The following is a 14,124-nucleotide window of genomic DNA, read 5'->3' as shown; positions in this document are numbered from 1 at the left end:
TTATTTTTAGAAAGAATTCTTAGTCTTATTAAAGGACTCAGGGAGATGAAAGTTAATTGAGTTATGTGGAAAGAAAATATGCTGTGTCAGGCAATAAAATAAATCTAGGCCTAATGTCTTGTCCGTAGCTGCAGTCAGTGTGAAACAAGGCACACCCATACCCCATTTAGGAACCACACTGATGGGATTTCTGTTTAGGGAGTAGTTTCCTAAGACCATGGTTGCAAAGAGGACGTAGGACTGAATGCTGGGACAAGTTCTTTAAATGGTATTCCCCAAGGTTCGCCGGTGACCGCTGAATTCTCAAACCTTTCAAGCCCTCCCCGTTTTGCGTTTTGCTCAGGTGTGTAAAATAAAGGTACCCTAGAAACAGTCAGCCGACCTTGGTGCAAATGAGTAAACAAGCAGAAGTGAGGATGTCGCTGCAGACAATCTATTAGATACTGATATGGTTCTAATTGCCACTGAAGCGACAGACCTGATTACAGTAAAATGACTGTCAGGCTGATAACTTATCAACCGGTCACAGTCTACTTAGTTGACAACTGTTGACTGATACTAATTGCTACTGCTGTCTGGTGAACAGAGCCACCCATGGTAACCCTGAGTGCACCTGACCCCAATCCACTTAAGATTCCTCTTCTCTTTGAGACAAGTAAGCTGTCTGAATTTCCTATGGACTGCTTCCCGACTGTTAGGACAGCAAAGCAACAAACAAGGCATGCGGCCCTCTTCCCCCGAAACTGCTCTGTCCTCAGGCCGTGCCACTGCTGCTCGTGTGGCCCTGATGGATGGTCTACTTGGTAAGTTGTTTTCCTTATGGACCTGATAGTTCCCAACACTCAAATGTTGGTTTTCATTGCGAAAAGAAGAGGACACAGGAGACACACAATTTAGGTTTTATGGCTGCAGGTATTTTAGATGGAATTTATTCACCTCACACAGAAGTCAGCAGAGGCTAACTAGAAACGAGAACGGCGAAGAAGTCAGAAAGGAAAAGATTAGCACCGCGTTCACGGCGGTCAGAGAATGGACTCTTTTCAGAACACTGCACTTTTAAAATCAGTACTTTTCAAAGCAGGAGGATACTTTTTTTTTTTTTTTTTTTGCGGTACGCGGGCCTCTCACTGTTGTGGCCTCTCCCGTTGCGGAGCACAGGCTCCGGACATGCAGGCTCAGCGGCCGTGGCTCACGGGCCCAGCCGCTCCGCGGCATGTGGGATCTTCCTGGACCGGGGCACGAACCCGTGCCCCCTGCATCGGCAGGCGGACTCTCAACCACTGCGCCACCAGGGAAGCCCAGGAGGAGCCTTTTTAATGAAGCTTCATCTACAAAACAGATCAAAGTTGAAGTGCGGAGGTTTCTCAAGGCCCAGGTCCACACACCGCCACCAAGGCCCCCATCCTCGGGACCCCGCAGACCACAGTTAAAAACCAGGGCCTTAGGCAGCATGAGCTTCTGAACCAGAAGTTACGAACTGCATAAGAGGGACTGCTTCTGTAAACCTTGCGTTTATTTCTCCACCCGGTGAAAATACTCTCCTAGTAAAACTAGATCAAAATTGTGCAGCTTGGTTTAATGTTTGAGAAAACAAAGGTGGGGAGGTACCATGTCCTTAACTGTTACGCGGACAAAGCAGAAAAGATGTGTGTGTGTGTGGGGGGAGAAATGTCGAATCTATTTTGAAAACATCTCGCTTTTCAGGTGCTTTTGGCTGGTTTGAATTGTGGACTTGCGGCAATTTCATATCTTCAGTGTGTATGTTTATGCTCCTTTTCAAAGTGAAAGTTATGGTTGATCCTATTGTTCCAAAGCCTGTTTAGTAAATGTCTTCTCTGTGCACATAGAAGTTTACTGAAGTAAAGTAAACCACTGATTCAAACTGAGTCCACATGTGTAGTGGGTATGGGAGCCAAAAATACACATTGTCCGATAACTTCCAAAAACTAGACCATGAGGAGGGCTGGCCCAGTGATGTGAAGTTTGGGGGTCATAACTCTGAGCCCCCAGTCATGCTGTCTGCGGGGACAAAGGAAGTACCATATTGGATGTGGGTAATTATATTCTTTCTGTCTAGCTGGTCTGAAGTTTTGAGATTTTTTTAAAAACAAAAATGTGCTCTTTAAGATTTAATTACATACCCTTCATTCAGAGATCTAGCTTTCATAAAAATGAAGAAATGTTTGAATAGACTTTTCACATTACTTTAATATGAATTTAGATATTTTCATACTGTAATGATAATACTGCTGCCAGGATCTATCTGTTTTTTGTGTTTTTTTTTTTTTGAATTTTAGAATTTTATTTCTTTTCTATACAGCAGGTTCTTATTAGTTATCCACTTTATACATATTACTGTATATATGTCAATCCCAATCTATCTGTTTATGGAAGGAGTCATCGTGCAACTGCGATCCCTGAACTAACGAGCATGCCTGTTTTCCCAGGGCAGTGTCCGAACACCGAGGGCCGCCCCTGCTCAGGCTTTACTGTCTATTTAAGACGAAAACTTGAGGTGAGGGATGATGATGATACTGAAGGAACCAAACCTTCCTGCCCTGGCTTTGCATCATGTTCTCAGCGGGGCTCCTCAAAATCCTCACATTGAAATGAGAGACTCACGGATGACAGTCCCGAGCACTGGGATTTTCTTGCTCTTCAGAATAAATAAGCAAAATCAAATAGGCAAAGAGACCCTTTATGGTATATGTTGCCTTTTTCCTTGTTCCCAAAATAGGTCCACCTATTTTCATCTAATCCATGGTTTGTGAAAGTACTTATGATAACATACAAACTAAATCCCTTCTGGCTTGAAGTTCCAACTAAGCCCCGATACCCCTGGCTGATGTATGACGACATTAAGTAGTTAAGAGTATGGACTTGAAAATGCTTATGGTATTGGAAAGTCAGGTCTAAAATACTGTCTACCATTGACTGAGAGCCTATTATTATGAGTCAGAGTGGTGCCAAGAGGAAAAGAACAAGCGCTTCAGTTATTATTTAATCTCTCTTTAGCATCCTCATCTATAAAATATGCACTGCAGGATCTGAGTGATAATTAGCAATTGCATACGTGCGCACCTAGCCCACTGCCTCATTCATAATCAGTGTTTACAAAGTGCTAGGTATTTTTAATATATTATTACTTTGTCTTAGAATAATCTATTTAAAATAAAAACAACTCACATTACCATTTAAGAAGTAAGGAGGAGGACTTCCCTTGTGGCGCAGTAGTTAAGAATCCGCCTGCCAATGCAGGGGACACGGGTTCGAGCCCTGGTCCGGGAAGATCCTACATGCCGTGGAGCAACTAAGCCCGTGCGCCACAACTACTGAGCCTGCGCTCTAGAGCCCACGAGCCACAGCTACTGAGCCCGTGTGCCACAACTACTGAGCCTGCACTCTAGAGCCTGCGAGCCACAACTACTGAGCCCGTGTGCCACAACTACTGAAGCCCACGTGCCTAGAGCCCGTGCTCCGCAACAAGAGAAGCCCCTGCCCGCAAGTAGAGAAGCCCCGCGCAGCAACGAAGGGCCAACGCAGCCAAAAACAAATAAGTAAATCAATTTGTTTAAAAAACAAAAAAAGAGGTAAGGAGGAGTCGGAGATGTAACTTGGCCAAAGTCTTCAGCTATGCCCTATTCACGTTCAGACACCAGGTCTCCCCACTCTAAGGCCCCACAGCTCTTTGCATGATCCAGATGGGGGGAGGGGCCTAAACCTCTAAGAGCAGCAGAACAATGGAAAGTTTAGGGTCCCTTTCTCTGACACACAAGTTTAAACTCTTTCCAATTATGTGCTATGTGGGACGGAAGAGTAACTGATGAAAGACCTCTCTACTCATTTCTCAACATCATCTGTTGCCTAGGTTCTTGAGAGGTGCTGCTCCCTCCTAGGGATCTTAATTAAGCACCATTCACCTTGGGAAAACTCCTCTCCCTATTGCCAGTTTTCCCAAAAGCAATGAATGGCTCAGGCTGAGGAAGAAAGACAGTCATTAGCCAAAGCACAGAAGTCAAGAAACGGCCCAGTAGGCTTGCGTATGAAGATGCGTTCACGATCACTTGTGCTGACAGTACCGTTTTCCAAGTTCTCACTGCTTTCATAGCATCCCGAGTCTCGTGGAGAGCATCCACTCAAGCCCTGGCTGTCAACAAGCAGCTTCTCCTGGGATCCGGACTGGTCGCTGTTACCTAAAGAAGGTGAACACATAGCAAGGGATCGTAAGAGGAATGAAAAGCAGGCTCCAAATCAACGGCATCCCAGTTCTATCCTCGGTTCTCACAATACATTTTGAAGCCTTGGACTTTGGAAGAGAACAAATTATTTTAAAGTAAATGAGATAAAAATGAACGAGTGAGATCAGAACACTTTTCTTTTCAAATCATGTATCACAGGAAGGTAAGTTTGTAGACAGAGGACATAGTTGAAATACATCAATGCCTTTCAAGTTACCCTCAGGCCAACCAGGGAGAGGAGAAATTCAGAGCATCATGTCAAAAGTGGGGGGAGAGCAACCACAGTCTGCACATTCTATAAAGAGGGCATGCCTGGCCTTATGTAGGTTCAAAGTTACAGGAAGACTGTCTTTCAATCATTATGCAGACTAGATGCTTGGTCGATAAAAATGGAAACCAAGAAAACATTTTCTACCTAAAATAAGTAGTTGACGATGAATGGCTTTAATTTACTTTTCTTTCTCTTCACTTCGCCTCCCCCCCCCCACACACACTCTAAATCAATAAACCAGAAATCTGATGCCTTTTCTTGGGTCATTAAAAAAAAATTGCGGGAAGGCTGAGGGCTGCCATTCCTACTGTCCACTGACCACTTCCTGTTTGTATTTCTCACATGGAAAGCATTTTATAACAGAAATCACGGCGGAACAAGCCCTTAAATTAGAGCACCAAATTAAGAAATGCTATTTTTAAAGTGATTAATGAAAAATTAACTAATTGGAAGCAAAAGAGAAAAACCCTTTCCCCTCCCCCGCACCGAACGTGGAACATTCTAGAGTGATGTCCTCATTGTGTGGAGGAGTCTGTGGATTTGGAATGGCCTTTGTTCTAGCCTAGCATGTTATTTTGGAAAATGATACTTATAAAATGAGGGCTTGGAGCTATCAATCACAACCCAGGAAGAGGAATCAATGCAGTTCGTCCTTGGCGAGATAGTTCAGTGTATTGCAGTGGGCAAACAGACTCCAAAGTGCTGACCGATGGGAATAAAACAGAAGACTTGTCCCTGCCACTGCAGGAAAATGCAGACTGTGCCTGCATCTTTCGGGATGCCAACCTCACCACACAGCAGGATACCTGAAGTTATTATGGGGAGTGAAGGGGTCCCTTGCATTGCCTGAAAACCGCAGTTCAATCCATAAAGTCATGAGGCCTATTCAAGGGGCTAGAGCCACTTTCTTCCTGAAGGATCCAATCAGCAGCAGGAACCCAACAAATTTAGCAAAATTCCCTAAAACTAAAAGCTAGTGTTTCCCCAGTAGGTTGTCCTTCTTCATTAGGGAGAATGAAGAGGCGGGGCATCTCTTAGATGTACTGCACACTCAAGACCACACCCTCCCCGCACCCCATACTCACTAGAATTAACGTCAAGGCACCAAGGACGAGAAAGAAGGGGAGCTAGAATCACGAACATTCTCACAGTCAAGTAAGAGCGAAGGACTGGGTTGTGGGGCTGAAACTCCATTGGGACATGACCTGAATTTGGACTAAAGGTCTCCCCAACCCCATCTCAACACACACACACACACACACACACGGAGAAAGAATATATGCTAAGACACTGATGAGACATCCAAACATCAAAAAGGCGCTTATGCGCAAGGATATGTGCCATTTTCTGGAGTGTAGTTACCTTGGAAAAGAAGGGAAAGGAATGGGATTCTTGGATAGCAGGCCCTCCGATGGGCTTGCAACACTTATGTCTTTAAAAAATAAGCACTGAAGTAAATATGACAAAATGGTATGTGGATTTGTTTTATTTTTCTCTGTACTTTCCTGCATATTTGAAATAATTCCTGATTAAAATTCTCACTCTTGTGAAAACGATTTTGTTAAACGAGAGCTTTTGTCTGGCAGACCTAGGAGAGTGGGTCTGGGATCAGTAGAAGGAACTACCCAGGGACAATGAGAGTCTTTTCCAAATGGAAGCCCGCAGGAAGGCTGGCATTCCCCGTGCACAGATGCAATGAGAGAAGCTGGACCCATCTGAGTGCCAAGCCATGATGCAGATGTGCCTCTTGCTCTTGTGGGGGGCTGAGCTGGAAGATGTGCAAGATCTCTCAGGTCTCAGCAGGTCTCTGGATCTGTCTAGTCTGACAGAAATGTATTGTGTTCCTCTAAGGTATCAGTTACTTAGAGTACTTCTTAAACACAATGAATTTAAAAGCGCCGAATGTAGCATCTTCTAATCCTAGGATAATCCTGCATCCAGGCACTTGGTGCTCACTGGCACCCCTGAGCCCTTGAAGCCTTTGTTTTAGAACCACTAAAAAGAAGTACCAATTTATGTATGCGGGATGTTCTATACAGTGGCACAGCACAGATTCAAAGTAGGATTTATGAAGAGGCAAAGAGCCTTCCTTAGACTTGTGAGTGAGCATGATGAGGGGCAAAGATTCCCTCCTATAAAATATGCCCAAGTGCACACCTCAGGACATGATCCCAGGAGGGACAAGGAGTCTTAGCCCTTGCGGCATGACAGAGACAGACCCTGCACCTTATACTCAGAATTTAGCTTTGCTCCTCCTGTGTCTAAATGCTAAAGGAAACACAATGGATGGAGTTTATAAACCAGCTGTTCTCAGTGGCTGAGGAAGAGCAAATGAGCTATCTTACCGAGCAGATGTGGTCCAGGAGACTAGATGATTGAACGTTAATTGATATTCATATAGCTGGTCGGCCATTCCAGGCACTGGGCCAGGCTCTGACACAACCGGGCCACAGATCCCCAAGGTGTCTCCTGGGGAACTCCAATACTAAAGAGACCAGGTTATAAAGTGACATTAACTCTGAAACACAATTCCCTCCAAATCTATCCCTGAAGGCAGTGTGCTTATCTAGGGTTTAGGTATCTATTTGATGGTGTGTCATCAGTTAATTTAGAGGGAGGACTTATTAAGCAGAAGTGAATTTAACTGCACTTGCTTCCCTGTCTCTTGGGCCTGATACATTCAGTAATGTACAATTTTTTTTTCCACCATTCACCATGATTTTGGTGTGTCTTTTAGCAATGGAAATGCTATTAGCTACTGATATCCCTGAAGCAGAGCATTTGAAAGAAAATGCATTTGAATTCAGTAACTGGCAAGGATACTCCCCACTTTGTGATGAATAATTTCAGGAATATTTCTGATGTCAGACTGAAGAATAAAGAGCAAGGTAAGACCGGGTTAATGAGCAAAGGACACAGTGTATTCAAATAACTACAGGAAAGCTGTGAGCTCACTAAATTCTCTTCATGGGTTGTAAAAATGAGCTATCATTTTAGCTGAGAAATCGCAGCATGGAATTCTCTGCCCTACATATTCACTTGAGATTATTTCCTGCTTCTTTAACGCAAGCTGATGGATTTCATTTATTCATTAATTAACCTATTCAATCAGAAAACAACTCCTCATGTGCCTTGAGAAGTAATTAACCCTTGGTGGGGCAAGATACTCCCAGTTTGTCAGTTACTCTTGTGCCCAGGTATCCTAATGACCTCCTGAAGGCTGCACATCCCACCAGCCCCCAAGGTGGCATGAACTGTGTGTCTTAAGAAAACCGCAATTCAATTCTCAGTCACTCAGAGGAGCGTTTTCCTCAACGATTACCTAGAAACATTCCAGGAAAGAATAGGCTAGTAAGGTTTTCTTTTGCTCCTGCATTGGCAGGAAGGTCTGCTTTGGGAATCTATGTCTTTGTGCTATTTGACAGAATACAAAATTGACCTTGGTTTTGGAAAGAGTATGATCGAATGAGTGACTCCAAGGACCCAAGCATATGCTCGCAGCTTATGGGACGCCTGCTGGTGACCTGAGAATGTGGCGGATCTAACAGTGAACACGTCTGTGCTGGGAAGGACTTACTGTCATATTCCTGTAACAGCTCCACGGCTGTCAAGAGAACAGCTCTGTGCTCTGGGTCCCGGATATTTAACTCGTCCAAATCTTCCTCCTCCAGGAGCTTAAAGGTGTCCAAGTCTTCATATCCATTGAACAGGAAAGTGGGCATGTGCTCCTGGAGGGAAACAAGACAGAAGTGAGTCAGCAGCCCAGCCATGTGATCCACGACCGATGACCGGCCTCAAACCCCTAAACTCTTTTTCCATAGTCATTTTTATGCTAATTCAAAAATTAGTAAGTATCCTTTGTAGCACAGTCTGTACCTCCCAGTCATACAGCATAGTGGGCAGGCGGGGCGCTTCATCCATCAGGGGTTAAGAAGATTTACACTGCAGGCTGAGATGACTCCACTGGCTTGCATTTTAATTGTGCCCTTGCTGTGAGCTGAAGCCTGTAATGCCACCCAGTGCACAACGGAGGAGATTCTTCTTTCATTTAGAGCTGCTGAAATCCAGCTCACAGAGACCTGTGACTTCCTCAGTAGCAAGACAGTTTTGCAAGGAGGAAACAGAATCTACCACGTAGACCACCCCCCCGCTAGATGCCGGGAGTAATGGCAGGAGAGAGGGTGGAGGGGAGAATCCTTACGGCCTCTGAGAAGCCAAGCAGGGCGCCAGGAGTTTGTGCTTACAGCCCTTCCTGGTAGTGGCTTGAAGCTCACAGCTCTTTGGACTAGGAGCTCATTGCGACCTGGATTTATGCTATCACTCCCAGCGGAGGCCAAGGGCAGAGTCATGGTGCTGGTAACTATTTCTGTAGGATAATGGGTACTCATCATAGCAGACGCGGGGCCAGGACAGGACGGAACTAACTTTGAGGTTGATGCGATCCAGGAGATCCTCCACCGACTTGGGCTGGGGGGGTCTTCCTTTCCTCCTCCTCCTGGTGGGGCGCTTGGGCTTCTCCTCTTCCTCGTTGAGCACGTCCACGTAGATGAATTTGAATGTGCCCACCTTGTTGTTCAGCAGGCCCATCCAGGTGCCCATGGGGGGTTTGCTGATTATGTCAATGATGTCTCCTTTCTGTGGCCCAGGGAACAAAGATCTTTCCGTTAGGTACGTTTCCAAGCATGAACCATCTGTCAATCAGAAGCGTGAATCACATGCATGTGAAGACACTAGGAAGACCAGAATCAGGGCTCCGCGAGTCACCTGCTACGATTGGGAGTCCGGCAGATACCGGACAGGGCACTCCTGACCGTGCCAGATCTCACGGAGGCCCAAGGGCCCATCCCCTCTGGCCTCCTGCACCACAGGACAGCGGCCCGAGGTGTCCGTCCACCAGGGCTCAGGGCTGGGTGGGCACCTGGCTCTCTAAACGCCCTGCCCTTACCCAGAGAGCACCTACTTCTTAGGAAAAGAATTCCCACCAATCAGATGTCAGTGGCAACCGCTGTCCTGTAATCGCTTCATACATTTCGTGGAACCCCATCTGTCCCATATGAATGTCACTGATGACACAGAGAAGCCAGTTACATCTCTTCAGTTGGTGAAAGCACAGCGACTGGAGGGTGGAGGGCAACAGGAATTCTGGAGGGAAGCTGAGGTCAGAGGACAGGGCCAGAGGGATGAGGTGGTGACAAAAGAGGATTAACACAAGACCCTCCTCCATCCCCAAATGCTGGCTGGTTCTCTGTTTCATTTTCCACTACAGAGGTCGAGACCGGCTTATCAAGGTAGCAGAGACACTGGCCAGTCTGCACCACAACAGCCCAGCATTTAACCGTAAGGAGAAGAGAACACCTCCTAAGGCAACAAGGCACCCCGTGTTACTGCTCCAAGGCCAGGCAGACACACACCTTGAGCTTGAGTGAGTCTGTGTCATAGGGGCTGGGTGTGAAGTCGGTGTGCACCCTGGCGCGCCCACAGAATGGGCCCCGGTACGGGGGCTCCTCGTCATCACCGTCTTCCGACTTAACACTCTCCCTGTTGCTGGTCGAGGAATCGGTGGTGCTCACTGTTTGACCACCTGTACAGGAAAACAGGCAGAACACGGGTCAATACAGATTTCCTGCACAGCAAAGCTGAAGGCACTGAAGGGGGCTTCCCTGGTGGTGCAGTGGTTAAGAATCCGCCTGCCAATGCAAGGGACATGGGTTCGAGCCCTGGTCTGGGAAGATGCCACATGCTGTGGAGCAACTAAGCCCGTGTGCCACAACTACTGAGCCTGCGCTCTAGAGTCCGCGAGCCCTAACTACTGTGCCCGTGTGCCACAACTACTGAAGCCCGAGTGCCTAGAGCCCGTGCTCCGCAACAAGAGAAGCCACCGCAATGAGAAGCCCGCGCACCGCAACGAAGAGTAGCCCCCGCTCGCCGCAACTAGAGAAAGCCCGTGTGCAGCAACGAAGACCCAACATAGCCAAAAATAAATAAATAAATAAATTTGTTTTAAAAAAAAAGAAGGCACTGAAGGCATCACAGGCTAGGAAGGTAAGAGCCAGAGGAGGGAGTCATGAGACACAGCCAAATGTCAGGACCAGAGCAGAGTCCAGGGGAGGATCTGAGTTTTCTGACTGTTCTCCCTAATCAAGCCCCTAATCAGACAGGGGCCTCCATCAAGTTATCTTTATGACCAGGGAATCCAGGTGACACCAAGACTCCCTGATAGAGGACACCACCCTTAACATTCATAACCTCTCATTTGTCAGGCATACTATTTTTACCCCATTTTACAGATGAGGAAACGTAACTTGCTCAAGGCCAAATGCTTTTAAAGTAGTGAGTTTAAACTTGGTCTCTTCCCCCATAGCATTCGGCAGAAACCGCCATTGGACCAGGAGTGGTTGCACAGCATTTGTTTCAGGGACATCTGTCATTCTCTTCTCCTCTTATTATTTTTCCCCCTATTTCTTAGTTGATTATTTTATTGCCCTGATAATAATGTTTTAATCAACATTTTGTATTCATAAAAGTTATGAAGACATTAGCTTTCTTTGTCAAGCCAGAAGAGAATTATTGGCACTTCCCACTACCCGAAATGCATCAGGGAAAAATAACATTACATTATGGTGTTGAATTCTGCGTAAAATGTTTCTGATTAAGGATTGGAGAATGAAGAGAAGCATCTGTCTTCTCTTTTATTAAACCCCCACTACAATGCTAACAAAGGAATTGGATTCACTATGACAAGGAAAATGGCAGGGGGCAATGCACAGATGAGAGATTTTTACCAAAATCTGTAAGACAAAAAAGTGGTCAGAGGATCGCTAATTACTACTGTAGGTGGAGGATGTGCCCAGAGGTCAGGAGAGCAACGTGTGCGCAGCAGGGCCCCAGTCCTCTCCTCTCAGTTTGCTGCACACCTTCATGAGCCCTTCCCCTTGACCTACTCCCCCCCAGTCTCCAGATCTTCTGCTGGCGTGCTTCCCCTCTCTCCTCCAACCAAAATCATTACCCTCAATTTTGTGGCACTGCTAGACATCAACTACTAAACAAATAGGATTCTAGGGCCAGCTGTTTTGCAGGTCTGTCTCTGTAACAACACCTTAAGGGTAAGAACTTGGTCTAATTTATCTTTAAACTGCCTGAACCTGACACTCAGTAAAAGTCTGATTTTGACTCCAAGGAAATCATCTACGTTTGCAAACTAGACCTACTCATTGAGCTTTGACCGCTCAGAGAACTCCGCAGACTCTCCACAGAACCTCCGGCTTTGAGCTTGGGCTTGTCCATGTGTTCGCTGTCAGGCTGAGAGGATGGAGGGGAGCCCGGCATTCCATCAAGGCCTGAATCCTGAAATGGGTTTTGACAAAATTATGTTTCACCAGAGTGGATGGGTGTCCTTTTGTAATTCACAGCAGTTTAGCCCTCAACGACATCAGTCAAATCCATCTTTACACCCAAGTCTGATTCTTTACCCAAAATGTACCTTCCTTTTTCATCTAAATCCTTACTTCATTTTAAAGTCGTGGTTCATGTAACTATTAATTAAACACTCAAAAAGTATTTTTCCTACTCAAATAGATATTTTTGAAAAGAATCTATCTACCTTGTAGACAAAACATTTCGTTAAAGGCTTAGAGACTCTTAGTATACTCCCTCGTTCAGTAATAACGCTGGACTTCAAACGTAGATCAGATACAACCCACTAGTAGTGTAGTATCCGGAAGTATCATCACAGAATATTTAATCTATTTGAAGGGAAACATTTACACACACACACACACACACACACACACAAAGCACAGATTCTTATATTTCTGTTTACACAAATTACTAAAATTGGCTAATAAAATACCGACTTAGGACCCAGATATACAGTTGACCCTTGAACAACACGGGGGTTAGGGGTGCCGACCAGCTTTGCAGTTGGCCCTCCTTATCTGCGGCTCTGCATCTGTGGATTCAGACAACCACAGATCGTGTAGTACTGTAGCGTTTACTACTGAAAAACTCCACCTATGAGTGGACCTATGCAGTTCAAAACCTGTGTTGTTCAAGGGTCAGCTGTACAGCAAACATACTATTTTTCTGTCTATAATACCGTTTCCCTAAGTCACCCTACGATTTTAGCTTCTTTCACTCCTGTTGTTAATAAACAGCTGGGAAGTCCCTTTTAGATCAGATGCTGGCAGTAGTGACTCAGCAGTACTTCTCACTTTTGGGGTGGACAGCCCCCCATCCGCACATGTAACTATAGCACGCTCATTTGACTTGAGGTGCTAATAGATAAGACAGTATCACATTTTAAAAAGTCTGCAGTCAGAACGGTTTACTGGCCCAAAGAGAACACTTTCTGGCATATTATTACACAGCCACGTGAACACAAAACCATCTAAGGGCAACCTGTTATTTGCATAATGCCGAATCATCAGAAGGGCTTTGATGAGATCTGCAGGGCCCTGCAAACATTTAAGGACAATAGAAAGGGCAGCTTCTGATCCAAAACACACTTCTGCTTTACATTTAAGGAAAGCGAGCAAACAACCGCAACGACTACAAAGAGAGGGTGCATCGTTAGGAGGTTACTGAAGCTGCAAAGGATGAATTCCTGAGGTTTTCATTCCTCTTTTCTGAATCATAAAATAAGCCACCTTTCCAATTAAAATCTTTTTTAAATGCTTCTGGAAAAAACCTCCCAGTCTGAAAAACAGCAATACCAAATACACACCTCTGATACTGTATGTTCACAAATGCTTTTTAAAAATTATTAATTTATTCATCACATATTTATTGATTACAAGAAGAGGTACTATTTCAGAGGCTGGGCATATAGCAGGAACAGAGCAGATAAAAATCCTTACTAAAACAGTCGGTGTCTTTGCTAGAAAGTTTTTTTTTAAAGCCTTACAATGTTAATTTCCTCTCTCTAAAAAGCATTATAATGATTCCTTCTTTTTTTGATTATGTGCAACGACCGCTTTAAAAAAAAAACAGAACTAAAACTACAAGACATCTCTATAGTAGTAAAATTATAGAAAAATGCTCAAAATGACATGAAAGTTCTATGCTCATGACCCACGAAGCAGAAGACCCCTAGGAATGTAAGTTTATAAGAGCTTTTAGTGGATGTTTCAATTTGGGGGAAAAGCCAACTAAATGAAGTGCTTTAATTCGCGGCACTGCTTTCACTGGCATAATGTCTGTCTCACTCGAGCGTGCACAGCTTGCTTCATGGCTGGGCAGTAATACAGAATCACCATCACTCCCATACCCATAGGGACAAGAGACGAAAAGATTAAGGAAAATATTCGTGGAGAAGAGATACTGGAGGCAGCCAGACGCCCCCTGCAGGTCTAACCGGCCAGTTTCTCCATCTGAGCACTCTCATCGTTTTGCATGGTTAATTCTTTGTTTCCATGGACTGTCCTGCCCCTCATAAGATGCATCCCTGACCTCTATCCTCTAGATGCCAGTAGCCCACTCTGACCCACTGCCACTATTAAAAATGCCCCTAGCCAATGCCCCTGGGGTTGGTGAGGGAGCAAAATCAACACCCCCCAACACACCCCCAACACCCCACGAGAACCACTGCAACAAGCTGAAGATATGCAGGCTTTGTTT

The 14,124-nt window shown here is 45.2% G+C and overlaps 1 protein-coding gene across 24 annotated transcripts in view; it reads right to left on the bottom strand.

The window, feature by feature from the left end:
* The window catches only part of SASH1 (SAM and SH3 domain containing 1), a 324,315-nt gene that overhangs the window by 7,532 nt on the left and 302,659 nt on the right, over positions 1-14,124 (bottom strand). For all 24 annotated transcript variants that reach the window (XM_089922116.1, XM_089922107.1, XM_089922109.1 and 21 more), the window contains 5 exons: positions 11,718-11,853; positions 9,921-10,090; positions 8,935-9,144; positions 8,087-8,237; positions 4,080-4,193 (listed from right to left, as the gene is read on the bottom strand). In XM_089922116.1, the coding sequence (XP_089778242.1) occupies positions 4,080-4,193; positions 8,087-8,237; positions 8,935-9,144; positions 9,921-10,090; positions 11,718-11,853 (781 nt within the window). The remainder of the gene's footprint in view (positions 1-4,079; positions 4,194-8,086; positions 8,238-8,934; positions 9,145-9,920; positions 10,091-11,717; positions 11,854-14,124) is intronic.

This window comes from Delphinapterus leucas, chromosome 12, assembly GCF_059928025.1.
Source record: "Delphinapterus leucas isolate spDelLeu-1000000601 "Yukka" chromosome 12, BTC_Dleu_Yukka2, whole genome shotgun sequence".
NCBI classification, from domain to species: Eukaryota; Metazoa; Chordata; class Mammalia; order Artiodactyla; family Monodontidae; genus Delphinapterus; species Delphinapterus leucas.
The sequence above is the reverse complement of the archived record's forward strand: the minus strand, read 5'-3'. Positions and strand labels throughout refer to the sequence as shown.